We start from the raw sequence: 16,541 nt of genomic DNA, 5'->3' as shown, positions 1-16,541 counted from the left end.
GCCATCTCTCTACATCCTGTTACCTTGCACTGAACTCCCATCTAAAGCACTTCAAGTCTATAGAACCCTTTAAGGCGATGGAGTGCCTTCCATACAGGATTACTCCATTCAGTACTTTAGAAAGAAAACATGTTCCAACAAGTAATCCTGACAAAGAGATTTTCATGTTGAAATATTGCTTATGTATTCAATAAAGAGCCAGCGCGTCTTGGATCAGGCTGTGCAGCGACTCCTAATTCAAAATTCTATTTTATTGTGATTAGCACCTTTACTCATCCAATGGGATTTTCTCTCCCTCTCTCTCTCCCTCTCTCCCTCCCTCTCTCTCTCTTTCTTTCGTGTTCATTCAAAAGCCTGCTGAAGTGTGAGGTGGGGACTGATAGTAAAATGCCAGAAACAGGCACCGAGGGAGTAGGGGGAGATAAGGATACAAAACAAGGAAGGAAGGAAGACCAGAATGGAAAAGGGGAGCAGAGGAGGAAAAGAAGGAGGCGTAAATGGAAGGAGCTGGGCGAGAGGGAAAGGGATGAAATGAGAGATGCTGACAGCGACGACGCAGCGAATAATTATGATGGTTATGGCTGTTGAGGATATTCAGAGTGATGATCATTTTCTATAATAAAAAAAACTGAACGTGTTGTGACTGCGGCGGCCGTGATCGTGACCCCGACAGTTTCATGTGCGGCCGGCGGGTGCGAGGTGCACAGTGTCGTGATGAGGCCGAGATAAACAACGAGCAGATCTGCAGAGGACGACAGAGACGTGACTGTTTGAGACCACGTGTGACGAGTTCAAACAGGGGCCAGAGATGAAGTGTGACGTTGTGTTGCGTAAATGCATTTGTTAATATGTCAGCCTCCATGTGGTGGGGCTCACCCTCAGGATGGGGAATTATTTGTCACATCTGAAAATAGTCCAAGCCTAAAATAAATCCAAAAAAGAATGACATTTTTGCATCAATTTGGACTTCAAGCCACATTTTCTCATGGCTGCTTGTTTTATGAATACGTTGTTGTCGGCCACGTTGTTCAGCTGTACTCCCAACACTGATAAGAGCTGTTCCTGCTCAGGTGTAAGGTCGGCTCCCGGAGGAAGGCAGCAGAATATCAGCCTTATTAGAAGAGATGGCGAGTGGGCGGGAGAGGGCAAGACGGATAGAGGGAGGCGAGAAAAGACAGGGCCCCTGGATAGAGAGTTAACGAAAAGAAAGGAAGACACTGAGAGGAGGATGCTGGACTTATTAGAGAAGAGAGTGAGTGGGAGAAGAGGGCAAACGCAGAGAGACAACGATGGAGAGAGGGAGGAGGAGAGTGAGAGAGACGGAGAGAGAGAGAGGGATGATGTTATTTTGTCAGTGTTTCCCTGTGGGGGCTCGGCTGCTTGTTAAAAAGTCCTGACAGAGGAAACGCAGCTACACACACACACACACACACACACACACGCACACACACGCCAACAGACACTGCTCCTCTGTGATAAACTTAGGTCCCTCTCTCCGTCGGGGAGTGTTATCTGAAATGGACAAAAATATTCCTCTGTGACGTCAAATGCAGCCTCGTCTGATAATCTTTGAGTGTGTGCGTGTTTGTGTGTCTGTGTTTGTGTGTTTGTGCGTCTCCCATTGTGCATGTGCGGCCTCCATTGCAGTCGAAAGCATCAGTTTCCCTGTAATTATCCAACACAATCCAACACAAACAAAGGATATGTGCCTCCCCTCTCCTCTGTTCACACCAAGGAGTTTAATGACAACCCTTCTCCACACACACACACACACACACACATTTTCACAGCACCGCCACAAGATCTGCTTATTGTTTTAAAAGACGCAGTAAAGAGCGAATAAGCGTCACACTTTCATAACACACTGACAGGCCCATTTACACAGGGACGCTCTACAATTACATAATGTGCCGTAAGTGAAAGACACAACTGAAGCTGCTTTGTTAGTTGAAGCGTATTTCTCTCTCCCTGGTCGTTATTAGATTGAAAATAAAGGGAAGAGAAGCTCTTGCTGTTTAACTTGTTTAAGTTGTGTTGTGGGTTTGTGTGCGAGTCTCTAAGTGTTGTTAAAACGAGCCTTTACTGAGCAGCTCAAAATCAACTTTACAAATACACCTATTATATCAAAGTGCTTTACAGGCGATGGACATACATTGGACGTTAAAAAATTACTTTTACAGACTGATTTACACCAAAGTAATCAACAATAGAGAAGACAGCAATAAAATAAAGATAATAACATGTACATTACCAACACTAACCTTTAGTTAAGCTATGTATTATAAAATATACATTTATATAAATACTAAAACCATACAGTTATAAAAAAAACACATAAAGTGAATGCCAGACGAAACGTGGGTTTTTAATTGACCTTACATTTGACTTTATTGAAGCTGTTTAAAGTTGTCGTCACACGTCTGAGGTGAAGTCGTCTGCTCCGTGTTGTGTTCGGGCCTCGTAACGTTGTTATGGCTCCGTTACATCAGCCTGCCATTATCAAACTGTTTTTTTAAAGGGGACCATAAACCAATAGACTCAGAAGGGGTTTCTTCGTCCGCAGAGAAACATATGCTGCTTCAGCTGGAGAGAAAACACAATCACCGGGTTATGAAGTTTTCATGTGAACAGCAGGAAGCTGAGTTGGACTGCGACTCTGTTTGTCTGCTGGTGGGTTTCGGTTGTTTGGTCGAACTCAACAAACTTTTAACTAACTTTTCTGAATTTTTTCAGACTTTTATTGTTTAAAAAAACACTGATATGATGTTCATGATGCAGATAGATCACGTTATTTATATTTTTCAAACCTGTTTTCAACTTGTAAGCTTTCACCTCCGCAACAGAATTTCCTCTAAGCAATATTGTAGTTGGACTTATGTTCTGAAAGGTCTGAGAAATCTAGGTATTATTCTGAATATTAAAACTAAGACTTTATATGTTTTTCAATGTCTTATCCTCTTAATTATGTTAAAATGTAAAATATTAAGTTCCAGCACATTGGTCTTTGCCAGTAGGGGAGATGAACGACTCACACAGAGGTTGCATTAAATCACCTAGATTAGTCTTCAGAAAGGATTTAGCAGTTATTAAAGTTCTGTGAATTTAACATCATAAGTTGATTCCTTGAATAAAGAAATTTATTTTTTATTTCTACAAATGAAGTGTTGTAAGAGTCAGAAATCAGGCGACCTGCACTGACTTTGAATCAAGAAGACAGACGCACTTATAATTTAATATAATCATATAATCTAGTTAAATATTCTGATTTCAAAGACTGCTGCACATTTTCCTTCTACTGAAATTCAAATTGAAGTCTTCCTCCCCATCTCATGAGACTCTCACGTCTGGCGTCTCTGTCAATAGTTCTATATTTAAAAGTCTCTTCATGTAAATAACACACAATATCTAATTGAAGCCTGTTTCCTAAATAGATGATCATATCACTTCCTCCGACTGAAATCTTCTGGAATATCGCACAAGGAACGAAACCTCGGGGGAAAAAACACACATATGGCGAATTTCTTGAAGCTGCACTTACTTCAGCAAAGTTTTCGACTTCCCTAATTGGCCGTCCTGTTATTCTTTATATCCTTGACCAAATACTCAGGGGGAAGCAGGACCAAGTGGTGCCAGCATATGAGCTGACACACTTGTTTTACATTTGGAACCTGTGTTTATATTCTCTCCACTCACCGGATCTGTTTGGCACCCGTCGATTTGAGGATGTATCTGTGCCAATCCAACCCCTGCAGACACAAGCAAATACTGTAGAGATGTTTTTCTGGCCAAGCTGCAAAAAAAACATAAAGCCCCCACTCTGTTTTGTGAAACAGATACAACAATTATGCTTTGGGAGATTTCTATATGCACATGTGAGGAAAGAGACAAGCTGGTGCCTCAGGAGTTCCCCCTCTAGTGTTTGTTTTTTTCCCCCAAAAAACTCCAGATTCCTTTCGTCTGTGTTGATTTCTGCCTGAATGCAGAGAACAAACATTGGCCCAGCTCTCGTTTTCACTGAGAATCCTAATCTCTCGTGTCTGAATTCAACCTTTACTGGTGATCTCGAAGAATTATCTCTGACCATCATCTGACGTCTCACTGTCTAAGTCATGTTGAGTCATCACCTCTTGTAATTTGGCACCAAGGACTCAAGGATATGAGGGAATTATAGATAAATACCTTTTTGATTTGTATTTGATGTTTCATGCGTAGAGTTATACAATATGATACAGAATTCTATCCCTGGTGAGTTCTGCTACTGTCGTTTTCATGATTTCTTGTCGTGGCATAATATTTGGCCCACGCCCATCCTCTGTCAGGTTAAAGCTTCCACACAGTAATCACTCACTTCATCCTTCATGTGAGACTATTTAAATGTTTCCATGTTTCTGGCTGCAGACACTGTTTCCGTGTGGTTCCCAAGGCGAGCGCCGCACGGTTAGCATTTTCAATTTGTGTCCACAACAGACATTTCTCTCTCTTTTGTTTTGCCTCCACTATTTTTAGGCCTGTCTGTTTATATTTAGTAAGCGGCACCAACGAGATTGACATCAGATTGAGCAGATAGTGATACGAGGATGAATATGACATATGACAAATACATGCAGGTTTGGACGGTCAGGCCTTAATCTCTATGAGCGTGAACCTCACAGACTGAACCCACAATTCACCAAGTGTGTGCATGTGTGTGTGCGCGCGCTTATGTGTGTGTGAGATCAAATTTTTTGTCTCTATGTGTTTGTGTCATCAGACCAGACAGTGCATGATGCTATCAGCAGCAGAGGATATGAGGAGTACTATTTATAACTCCCCTCAATCTCCACTTAGCCACACTGTCCTGTTTGTTTATCTGCATCATTGGTGCTGTGTGTGTGTGTGCCTGTGAGTGTCTATGTGTGTGTTTGTGTGTGTCTGCGTGTGTGTGTGTGTGTGTGTGTGTGTGTGCAACAGAGTGGGAAATTTGAGAGTTGGGAGACTGTGAACATGACAGACAGAGCAAGGAGCAGAAGAGATGTGACGACAGACTGTGTGCGCATGCAAGTGTGTGTGTGTGTGTTTCTTTGTTTGTGTGTGTGTCTGCCGCGAGCTTGAGGTGTGAGTGGAAAGCAGAGACATGTCACACTTGACAAGGGTGAAATGAGAGGATATGATTGGCTGTTTGCTGATGTCACGGATTGTGAGCCGTCCCAATTAGAAACAATCACACGCTGCTTAGTCACCATCGGTCTCCTCCTCACCGCTCTACCCATCGCTTCTCCTCTCCCTCTCTGCCCCCCCCCATCCAAACTCCCTCCCTCTTTGTCTCTAATTTTAATGTCTCTATGGAACTTTTTCCGTCTGCCACTCTCGGGCTAATTTGCTTCCTTTTAGCATTTCCCCTGTTAAACACAAACACACATGAACATTCACAAACACACACGTCCCATCTGCTATTTTAGAATTTATTTACCATATCCATTCTGCCTCGGTGTCTTTCCCTTCCTCATTTATCCCAAAATTGTCAAATTGTATAAAGATAAAGGGTTGTGATTGACACATGTCAAATATCAATCATCATCAATATGATAAAGAAAGACACGCGCAAAAACTTGAAATTGTACACGTAAAGTACATATAACAGAATATGATTTTATTTTTTACATTCCTCTGTGTGTGGGTGTTCCTGTGGACAGACTTTGGTCCTTGTCCCTCAGTAGGAGAGCAGTTTTTTATTCAGAGCTCGTCCTCAGAGTCTTGTCCTCCGGAGGCGGCTGTGGTCTGAGGATTCTGGGTTAGGTCAACCCAAAGAGCCGAGCTTTGAGGGAACACGCTGAGGCCTAACTCGCCATGTTCACACTCTAAGTAGTGTTAGCGATCATGCACTTGCATAAAATGAGGATATGGAGCCCGGCCTCGTCCAAATCTCTTCAGTCCAGTTGGGCTCTGTTGTTGTTTGATATGCTGAGCTGCAGTGGAAATACAGAGACGTGGGCTTGGCCGGCACAAATGAGCTCCGGCACGCGCCCAGAAATCATTTGAGACCAGAAAAGAGGGAATATTTTGGTGAAAGGGAGATCTCTGTTTTGGTCTGTGGTAAATCCTGGCTTCCTGCCCGGAGCTTGAGTCCTTTCAGACAAAACACACACACACACACACACACACACACACACACACACACACAACATACTGGCAAAGTACTTCAGAGCCAGTAGTAGCTTCTGATATATTCATCGTGCATTAAAGTTGCCTTTAGCGTGAGTTTATTCTCATAGTAGAATAGAAACAAGGAGAAATGTTGTGATTTTTCAAATAAACAGAAGAATTAAATCATATTTTCCGACATTTTAAACTTACCAACCTTCCTCACTACAAACTGTGTGTGAAGATGGACGACATAGCTTCCTCCCACTATCCAGACATAGAGCCCAAATATCCCTGATAGGAAACGCTGAGGTTTTTTTGCATTTGGAAATGATCAACAAATTGTGAGTCTGTCTGAGCTCTGTTTTTATATAAATCAAATAACTTCTTATTGCAAAAGTTAACAATTGAACAGACATCACTGTGATGAGACTACCCTTAAAATAACACACATTCAATTATTTTCATGCATATTTTGACTGTTTAGCTTGGTGCATGTCCCATCCACTAACATGGAGCATGCAGGAGATATGGCAATGGGGAGCGTACACATATTAAGCATCAGAAGGCTGAACAAACAAAAAATTATGAATAAATTCAAAGGAAACATTATTGCACATGTGAGCAAACTGGTTTCTCAACAGTTGGCAGGTGAAGACGTCAGTATTTATCTGAAAGGAAATAAAATACACATAGTTATAATTCCCTCCAGCTTACTTGATGCCCCCCCCCTCCGGTCGCCCAGTGCTCTTTCTGGCCCCGTGCTGGTCCCAGTGCTCTGTGGATTGGAGCAAAGTGTGGGATTATCGGCCGCTGCTGTGATGAAGACAGGAAGTGACATGTCTTATAGCATGGCCTCCCTTCTTCCCCCCCAACCCTCCACCCCCGTGCTCTGGCATTGCTGCAGTTTGTTCCCCATTAGAACACACACACACATACACAAACACACACACAACTGCGGAGGGAGCCTCTGAAGAGCACTTGAGTCTGAGTATCGAATCAGCCAACCTCGCATACAGATACAATACCATTAAAGAGCACTCTAGAGTCTTGATATAGGAGGAAAAACGATGTGCGCTCGCTCACTTACACACACACACACACACACACAAACACGAACACACACTCGAATAATGCAAACAGTGAATAACCACATTATTCAGAGGCTATCAACACAGTGGAGGACGAAATGCCAGGTCATGCATGTGGAGATGAAATTACATACAGCGCACTGATACGGTTGCAAATACCATCCACCACTACTCCCAGTCCCTGCTTTCTACTTGTATGTATTCTCACCCCCCCCCCCCCCCCCCCCCCCCCCCCCACGAATCCTTCCTCACTCGGTTGTTAGACCTACTCCGAGTCTCAGAAGTGGAAATCTGTCTTCAACAAAATGGCTATGAAATAAGAAACTAGTAGACAAACTGGTGTGGAACCAAAACAAAATATACAGAGGAACGCATATTGAAAGGAAATGAATTGGTTGGAAAGTTTATTTCGTAAACTTTTGTCAGCTCAATTTGAAACATTCATTTCATTCACAACCTTGTGCATTTGTCCATCTTCATAAACCATCGACTGCAAATAAAAACGGACGACTTGATGCATCTCGAGCGCCTCATTGTGACTGGCAGCAATTTAGGTTCTGAAATCCTGCCTCCTCCATGTTACTGGAAAGGACATGGACTAAACGTAATGTTGCTGAGCAGACTCTGGTTCCAAATCCCCAAGATAGCATTCTTATCTCAATTCTAGAGAGTGTGAAAAGATAGAAATGTTGTGTCATAGAATCATAATACGCAGACAGCAGAAACATGTTACTACTCAGCCTCTTCAGGGAAACGTGTGTGTGTCAGTTGTGTGTGTGTGCCCTCATGAGGGTTAGTGTATTTCAGTGTTTCTGCTGATTTTTGAGAGCAGGTGTCATCTGACAAAGTGACACTGGGGCAGAATCTTTGTTCGTCTCTTATCTCGAGCTCCGACCTTTTGCTCTGTGTGTCATCGCCCTTATTTCAGCTGTCAGGTTGCAACCTCACAAACGTACACACAGGTTCGCACACACACAGGTACACACACACACACACACATGCACACATCTTCAGGTCTATCATAATTAGAATGCCAAAGACAAGTGGTGTCAAGATAAGCCATGCGTGAACTCTGTGACATTTCAAGGTAACACACACACACACCCACACACACACACACATACATACACATGCACACACACACACACACACACAAAAACAGATCACGCGATAAACAAGCGAAGACTCCGCACGTGTCTTGATGTTAAATGCTTTTTGCCTCCTCACAATTTTTGGTTTCATCTCACCTCATCCAATAGGCCGAACCGAAATGACTCATTTAAAACAAACATCCTACATAAACGAATGGAGTTCATTTGTCCACCTGTAACAGCACTTGTCTGCTCTGTCCAAGCCAGTGTCTCCGTGTGGCTGATTTAAGAGGCAAATGATTGTGAGTCAGGTTTAATGGAGCGGATATGAGTAACTCAGAGTGAATGAAACCCCAGAACCAGGCCCACAGAGCTCTGCAGCTCCGCCTGCACTGCACCACTCCAATTTGGTCTTAATTGAATTGTTCTGAGGCCCCTCATCCATATATTTCTTCCACTGGGGATGCTCATTACTCTGGATCTGTGTGTGTGTGTGACAGAGGGAGAGAGACAGTCTGCACACTCATGATGCGCCAAATGAGAAGTGCTCTGTTGTAGATTGATATTTCTCAGATGCTGTTTGAATTAGACCAAAAAAGAACAGCAAAAGAATGTGTAACTAATTCTCTGCGCCTCCTGTTCTCCTTTGTCAGGATACGAAGTCGACCTTCTTCCAGTTCGGCGCCTCCATCCAGCAGGAGGCTCTGCTGATGCTGAACATCATGGAGGAGTACGACTGGCACATCTTCTCCATCGTCACGTCCAAGTTCCCCGGCTACCAGGAGTTCATCAACATCCTGAAAACGACCGTGGACAACAGGTAGGATCAGTCACCCTTCACCGCTCCACACATCCTCACTGTCTCACTGTAATTCTACCTATCAGATGATTATTTAAGTGCATTAAAGTCCCAAACAAGAAGTTGACTAAAGAGGTACTTTACTAAAGATGGACAGCATGACAGCCTCTTAGGTGGCTGACTGCAGTATAGGCCCTAAACCCTGTTTCCTCCATGTGAGTGGATGGGACATGGACCAAAGTAAAAAGTCAAAGTCAATGCCATTTGCTCCATTGGACACATTCAAATCGAGAGTATTACCAATATATCAGTATATCACAGTATTTACTGTAGATAGTTTTCACAGTATTTTATAAAATGCAATTTCAAGAAAAAACACAATGACACATGAACTAAATAATTAACTGTTGTGCAACAGAAAGTTTCAAACTCAGCTGGAAACCCTGTCAACACACACAGAGTAGATTGTATTGAGAATATAGAGCCATAACAGAGGAAGGATGAAGTACACAGGCTGAAAATCACCTTTCACTAGCAGCAGTGTGCAGGAAGAAAATCTGAAGATAACAAGACCTGTAGGTATGTTTCATGAAGAGTTACTATTCCAGGCGTTTCTCCAAGTCCGCTGCTCTATTTCATCTGTAATCTTCTCCATTATCACTGCGAATTTCCCCGGAGAACCGACAAGTTTACTTTTTTTGTTCGGCAGAATTACCGCAAGCGATGTTTTGGCCTCGTGTTTTTGTTTTTCCTCCGCCGCTCTCGTACAGTGTGTGGAGAGAGAGCCTTAGAGGCCCAGCGTTCTCCAAATGAACGCAGATGACAGGTGACTTGTTCTGTGTGTGCAGCTCGGCCCTGTGCTGCACCATTAAGTCAATCTGACTGATGTGTTAGTTCCCCCCACAGAGGAAAATGAAAAAAGAACAGCGAGCCATAATTTGTGGCCGAAAAAAAACACGTGGCGCTGGTAAAGGTTGGTGCCGGCACTTGTGATATATAGAAACCCAGCTCAGGACGGTCGTTCCCATTAGCAGTTACTCTTCATGTCAAACCAGGCCGCGCTTCAAAAAACCCACAGCTCGTGTGAATCTGGTGACGCAGTGTTAATTATACACGAGCGGAAACACATTGTTAAACGGTTAATTAAATAAGATAAGAGGAATTTGTTCCCTTACAATAATTCTTAATATTTGAAAAGTCCAAGTTCCCATCAGGCTCCAGTTTATCACACATATATATAAATTAGAACCATAGTGTGTGACCTCAATGTTGATATAATATTCAAGGATTTATACAACCACGATAAGCCTTTGTCGTTTGTGGTAAGCTGGTTCAAACTGAGTCATGGAAAAGACAGTTTCAACTCCCATCATTCCCAGCAGAGTATTTCACCAGTCGGCTAATTGAGTAAAGGCTGTTGTGACATGTTGGTATCTGTGTTTCTAACTGAATTCATTTCCTGAACCTCCTGTGTTGCGTCCTCGTCTCCACCGTTGCTTCTCTGCCGTTCTCTCTGAGTATCACTGTCTCGATTTACTAGTCCTGTCATGTGGGACCTCAGACCAGTATCACTTTGGACAGCAGGACAGGAAGCGGACCAGTCCCAGATGCCTCTCCCGTTACACCACCTGTCTGTGGTTGGGTTCTTACATGATTGTTTAACTGCTCCTGATGTGAGAGCACGTCCGTCTTTGTCCCTGGTTCCGGCGGCTCTGCCACGAAGGGCCCGTGCCACCGGTTTATGACATCTCATGTTCTTTAATTACTAACAGAACGGCCATTTCCTCTGCCTCCGCCGCTCTTTAGGCCGCTAAACTGGCTGCTGCTGGATGTTATCACTCTGGACATTGTGAAAAAAGCACAGTCAGTCCCACCGGATGAAAAAGATCCTCTGCAAATGCTTTATCTGCCTAATGAGCACTTATTTTTCTCCCAGTGTGCCCACTCTGGCTAACTGGCCACAGAAGCTGATTAAAACTCTCTTCAGCCACGTGCTTGAGCCGATGCAGTATTAGCGAGACGTTTTTTTTTCAAAGTTTCTTGTTCTATGTCGATGACAGCGTTGTTTCCTGATGAGTGACCAGGGGCTCGACTCCGCCCCAACACCCCCCCCACACACACATTAACAAGCTACTGTTTGTTCGTTAGCTGCTTAGCGTCTTTATACAGGAGCAGCTTTAGCATTTGCATTCCCATTTAGCCTTAATGTGATTCCCCTGACAATAAGCACAGGTGATTAGTATTCACGTCCCACTTAACAATGATATTAATTGTAATGGATAATTATGGGCTCTTGTCAGCGCCTCTGCCACGATAATAGTCTATTATTCAAATACTAACATTTGACTCCATGTCCTCTTTATCCTTGCGTCAGTTTTGTGGGGTGGGACCTGCAGAATATCATCGTGTTGGACGCGGTGGAGGAAGACAGTCGCTCTCAGATCATGCTGAAGAAGGTCCAGTCTCCAGTGGTCCTGCTCTACTGCTCCAAGGACGAGGCGGTCTACATCCTGGACGAGGCCCGCTCCCTGGGCCTCACCGGATTTGGATACATCTGGATTGTGCCGTCGCTCACCACCGGGAACCCAGAGATAACGCCCGAGGACTTCCCGTCGGGGATGATTTCGGTGTCGTACGACGACTGGGACTACCCGCTGGAGGCGCGGGTCCGCGACGGGTTAGGGATCATAACGTCGGCAGCGGCAGCCATGTTGGAGGAGTACGGTGACATCCCCGAAGCCAGAACCTCCTGTTACGGCCCGATGGAGAAGGCGTCCAAGCTGCCGCCCAGCGCACTACACAAGTAAGTAAAGGAAGAGTGTCTTTTTAAAGAAGAGAAATTATGAACGCCACTATAATATTTGTTTTGTGTACTTTTAAAAGGAGGTAGGTGTATTAATGGGCATGGATTTATGTGTGTGTGTGTGCTCGAGTGTCTTTGTTTGCACCCTCGTCCTCGGTAATTGGAGACTTCCACCACGTTTCCAAGGATTGAGACTGAAGGACGATACAATTACCGGATGAAAGTCCACATCATTGAGAGTCAGAGCCAAAAGGGCAGAGGAAGTGTAGCAGTGTGGGAGGAGGAAGGGAAGGAAACGTGAATGTGAATGGAATATGAGGAACAATTTTGTGATTTGGGCAGAAAAGGACGAATTGGGACAGGGGCCAAGAGCAGGGGGGGCAGGGCGCTACCAATGAATGCTCTCCAACATTGAAGAGCTCCTTGATGAGTCCTTCTGTTCCTCTCCTCATTTATTCCTCCGTCTCTCATTGACTCTCTCACTCCTCATCAAGCGCCCGGCTCCCCAGCAGCCGGTGGGAGATGTTGCAAGTCCTGCCAGCTCTGTCTGCCTCTCCATCTGGCAGAGGAGGGAAGCAGAGCAACACACAACCTGTGTTTACATCCCAATATTGTTCATTTTTTTTCCTTTTATTTAATAATGATGTGTGAAATTGAAATTCTTCGGTGTAAATGAGTCATTCTGATTCCAAAACGCAATTCCAAATACACTGAAGGCAAAATTCTCAAACGTTTTCCCATTTCCAATGTTCTTTATTTTACAATTAGCATGGTTAGACTAGAAAATGATTGAGAAGAACAGAACCACTGAAGGTACATGGATCTGCTCTGGTATTTAAAAGTTGCCACATTATTTGGCAAACAAGCTACGTTTACCATACGTGGTATAAAATTGGGAATCGATTTAATGAAGAAATCTTGTTAATTTGATTTACTACTTAAAGAATAAATAGCGTTTTCTCAATGGTTCAGATACCTTCGGTCAGATAACAATATCTCAGAGGACGAGAGGCTGAGAGTAAAAGACAGAGGAGCCGACTGAGAGACAAAGAGGAAAACATCGAGACAGTGAGAGATTAATAATGAATCAGGTGCATTTCAAGCACTCTGCATTAATGTTACTACAGTTATATCATTTAGATTGAATTAATCCCAGCTATTGCATCTGCTAAACCAATATCAGCTTTGGAATTCAAGATGGAAGTCTAACATTTCCCTCTGGGGTCAGTTTCCAGCGACTGTCTATAAATTTTAACTGGTCTAATACGTTTTCATGTAATTGGTCAATAAATCAAAAGTCCCTTTGGCTCATGTGTCCCAACGTTACATCACCGGTTTCTTCTCTGGCTCCTGAGATTCTTTGCATCAGTATTGAAGATGTTTTTAGTCTGAACCTCCCTCAGGCTTTCAATCAATTTTAATTTGGGTTTTTGCAGAAACAAAATGCACCATGCACCGTGCACCGGCCGTGGGTAGTTCAGGAAGCATAGGAGATTGGAGCTTTCGCGCAAAGCAAATGGGACTCTGCCCGTGATGAGAGGTTAGAATCGCAGCAGTCACTTAACTTACTGGCTTTGTTCAGCAACATTTATGAGCCCCCACTAGCAAATGATGGTTATACTGTGCAGAGTATGACTGATTGGATCTTTAAACATTTTAAATACCACATCCACACTGATATAACTCTCGTGCTATCGCAGGTAAACCAAAAGAGAATTATCAAATATCCGAGCCAGCTGACTCTGCTCCCAGCATGCTCTGCTGCCCCAGGTTGTTACCCATGTGACGAGTTGCCACAGATGGCTGTTTTGTGGGTGAGAAAGCTCGGCCAATGGGGCCCTGGGAGCCGGACACAAGGAACACGATTGGTCAGGGCCGGGACGGGGGGGCGACGGGCCAGTGTGGGTTGTTAGACCATCGACGGCTGTCAGGGGAGATATGGGAACATGCCAGCATGCGCACACCCACGTCCGGGCACAGAGGTGGGCAGATGGGCCGCGTGTACACATGTACAGCAGCCGTGTGACATATCACATCACTGACAAAGTGTCACAGTATTTTATTTCTCGCCTCCTCTCCAGTTCTTATGTTGATAAACTGCCAAACTGCATCATCCTCTCTAAACAGTCGCCGAGCATTCTGTTTGAAATGTATGAGTTTCTCTGCTCGAACACCTCCACCGCGATTCGTGACAACAATTTGATTTGCGGTGGATGCCGCTTCCGTTCTGGAGGGAGCCAGGAAACTGTCGCAGCAGAACAAAAGCTATTTTGATGAGAATAATATTAATATTCTGTGCTGAAATCACAGAAAAGTCTGTAGTCCCTGTGACTGGTGCCGTGCAGTGTGGACCCGCAGTGAAGCTCCAGCTCACTCACTTTGCCCCCGACAGCTCGGATGATAAATCCACTGCGACACGTCGGAGATAAATATGTTTTGCAGAGTGATAGAAAAATAAAATAAAATAAAAACAGGAGACAAATGACCAACTAAGAGCAGTGGCCAGAGCAGCAATAAGACCAAGTGACAAGAAGTGCTCCACATAAAATATGGCAAGTGTGTGTCTGTAGGTGAGTTTGTGTGTGTGTGTGCTGGAAAACAAGAGAAATACGCCCCCCCCCGAGTCAATGTTCTGTCATGACCGATTTACAGTGTACTTCTCACCTTGCAGTGGTGAGCAGCGCGCCTTAAAAGACTTAAGCACTTATTTATGTGTGTGTGTGTGTGTGTGTGTGCGTGCGTGCCTGTGTGTGTGTGTGTTCGTGTGTGAGGTTGTTCTGACAGGTAATTTCAGGATCTGCAGCCCTGATATATGAGGGTCAGCACTTGGGACCCACACATACGCATATCACACACCACTACATATACTGAGTCCTGGAGCAGATGTCATGTGAGCTGTGAATAGACATGGGAATGTAACAGATATGTCACATGTGCACAAATTTAATAATATTTCATAAGATGCACTTAAACTGTGTAGAGTAGTCTGTAAAAGATAAGTAAGTAAAGTATAAAACTCAAGATGTGTTTATATATTTTTTACAAAACTGCTTTCAAAGAGTTAGAGGCATAAGCTTTCAACATCTGTCGGAGGGAAAAAAGTATAAATATTACATTTTTGCATGATTACCTGCTTAACTGTGTGTGTGTGTGTGTGTGTGTGTTTGTGTGTTTTTTATTATTCTATTCCCCCATGTGGATTTGGGTCTGCGGTTGATGTGATTTGTGAGAAATGCCATTATATGTGTGTTTGACTACCTGGGAATACACTTGTACACGGCCACCTATGGAGACGGAGAGGAAGTCCCCCAGTGAGAACAACTGTATATGTCATTTTTGCTTCTCCTGAAATACACTGGTAGAGGTTGTACTGTACGTAATTGGGGTTTTTGGAATATCCTGTTTAGAATGTGCACAGATAACCAGGTTTTCATTCTCCGTGTAAGCAACATATCCCGACTATAATCAAAAATACAATTAAATAGGATTCTATATGTAAAGGACTCTGTCTGTATTGAAATTAATCACACACAGAGAAACTACACATCAACACTTTTTCATTGTATTGTTCTGAAGAGGGCACAGAGAGAGGAAGGAGTAGAAAAAGTACTGAAAAAGAAAGAAGTGATAGAGTTAGTAAAACACAACAGTTAGTTTGACGGAGACTAAATCACGTTGGTCTGTGTGAGAGTAAACAAAACCTTTTATTTTATGTTTTCATGAAGATGTGAATGAAGCCTGATAAAAGAGTCCTGGGGGATAATAAGGAGTTCGGATGGAAAGAGAAATGGGACAGTCTCAAAGGCATCTTTTCTCTGCCCGTAAAGTGGATCTCCAAATTACGTATTGTTCCAGCGTTACACACATACTAAAGTTATATTTACAGGACAAAAGATATGAAAAGGTCAGGGTCTGCTCTCTTGCGCAGAGGTGTCCATGGTGTGTTCATGAAGCGGCAACAGTGTATGACTGACATCTTTCTCAGAGATAAACAACCATCAAGTTGCTTTAGGTTTGAATGTGTGTATAGAGACATGAGGGAGCAAGGGAACTGCTGCAGATCCCAGAGCACGAGATGATTATTAATTGTTCATCAGAAGGGAAGGGGATGTTGAAAAGGTGAACGGGTATTGTGCAGTCATGGTTCTGAAACTGAGCTACAGCGTAAAAGGAGCCTGAGCCAACACACACACACACGCACACACACACACACACACACATAATATTTTGTGCAACAAAAGAAATCCTGCTGAGGTAGCTGTGTGGACATGTGTTGCATTTTTTTGGTGCAAACGTAAGCTTGGAAAAGACAAAAGGTAATTGGTGGCATTAATCTTGTGCTTCTGTAACCCAAACAAACACTGACCACACACACACACACACACACACACACACACACACCAGGAGGGGCAGACACACTGCTAAGCTCGCATCTATATCATCTTGTACAGTCATCATTCAAGCCACAGCTGAACACATGCCACCTGAGGCTCAGTGTGTGTCTGTTTTCACTTCTCACCCTCGGCTAGTCTTTAAAAATCTAAATCAGCAGGATCTTCTTTTTAATAGGACCCCCCCACCCCCACCCCCCCAGCGTGTGTGTGCACTCGATAGATCACGAGCGCTCTGACATTATA

At 43.7% G+C, this 16,541-nt stretch overlaps 1 protein-coding gene across 1 annotated transcript in view; it reads left to right on the top strand.

The window, feature by feature from the left end:
• The window catches only part of grin2aa (glutamate receptor, ionotropic, N-methyl D-aspartate 2A, a), a 115,366-nt gene that overhangs the window by 59,896 nt on the left and 38,929 nt on the right, over nucleotides 1–16,541 (top strand). The window contains exons 3-4 of the mRNA XM_062408992.1: nucleotides 8,956–9,122; nucleotides 11,476–11,904. Coding sequence (XP_062264976.1) covers nucleotides 8,956–9,122; nucleotides 11,476–11,904 — 596 coding nt within the window. The remainder of the gene's footprint in view (nucleotides 1–8,955; nucleotides 9,123–11,475; nucleotides 11,905–16,541) is intronic.

This window comes from Platichthys flesus, chromosome 16, assembly GCF_949316205.1.
Source record: "Platichthys flesus chromosome 16, fPlaFle2.1, whole genome shotgun sequence".
NCBI lineage: Eukaryota > Metazoa > Chordata > Actinopteri > Pleuronectiformes > Pleuronectidae > Platichthys > Platichthys flesus.
Note: the sequence above shows the minus strand (reverse complement) of the source record. Positions and strands in the feature narration are given on the sequence as shown.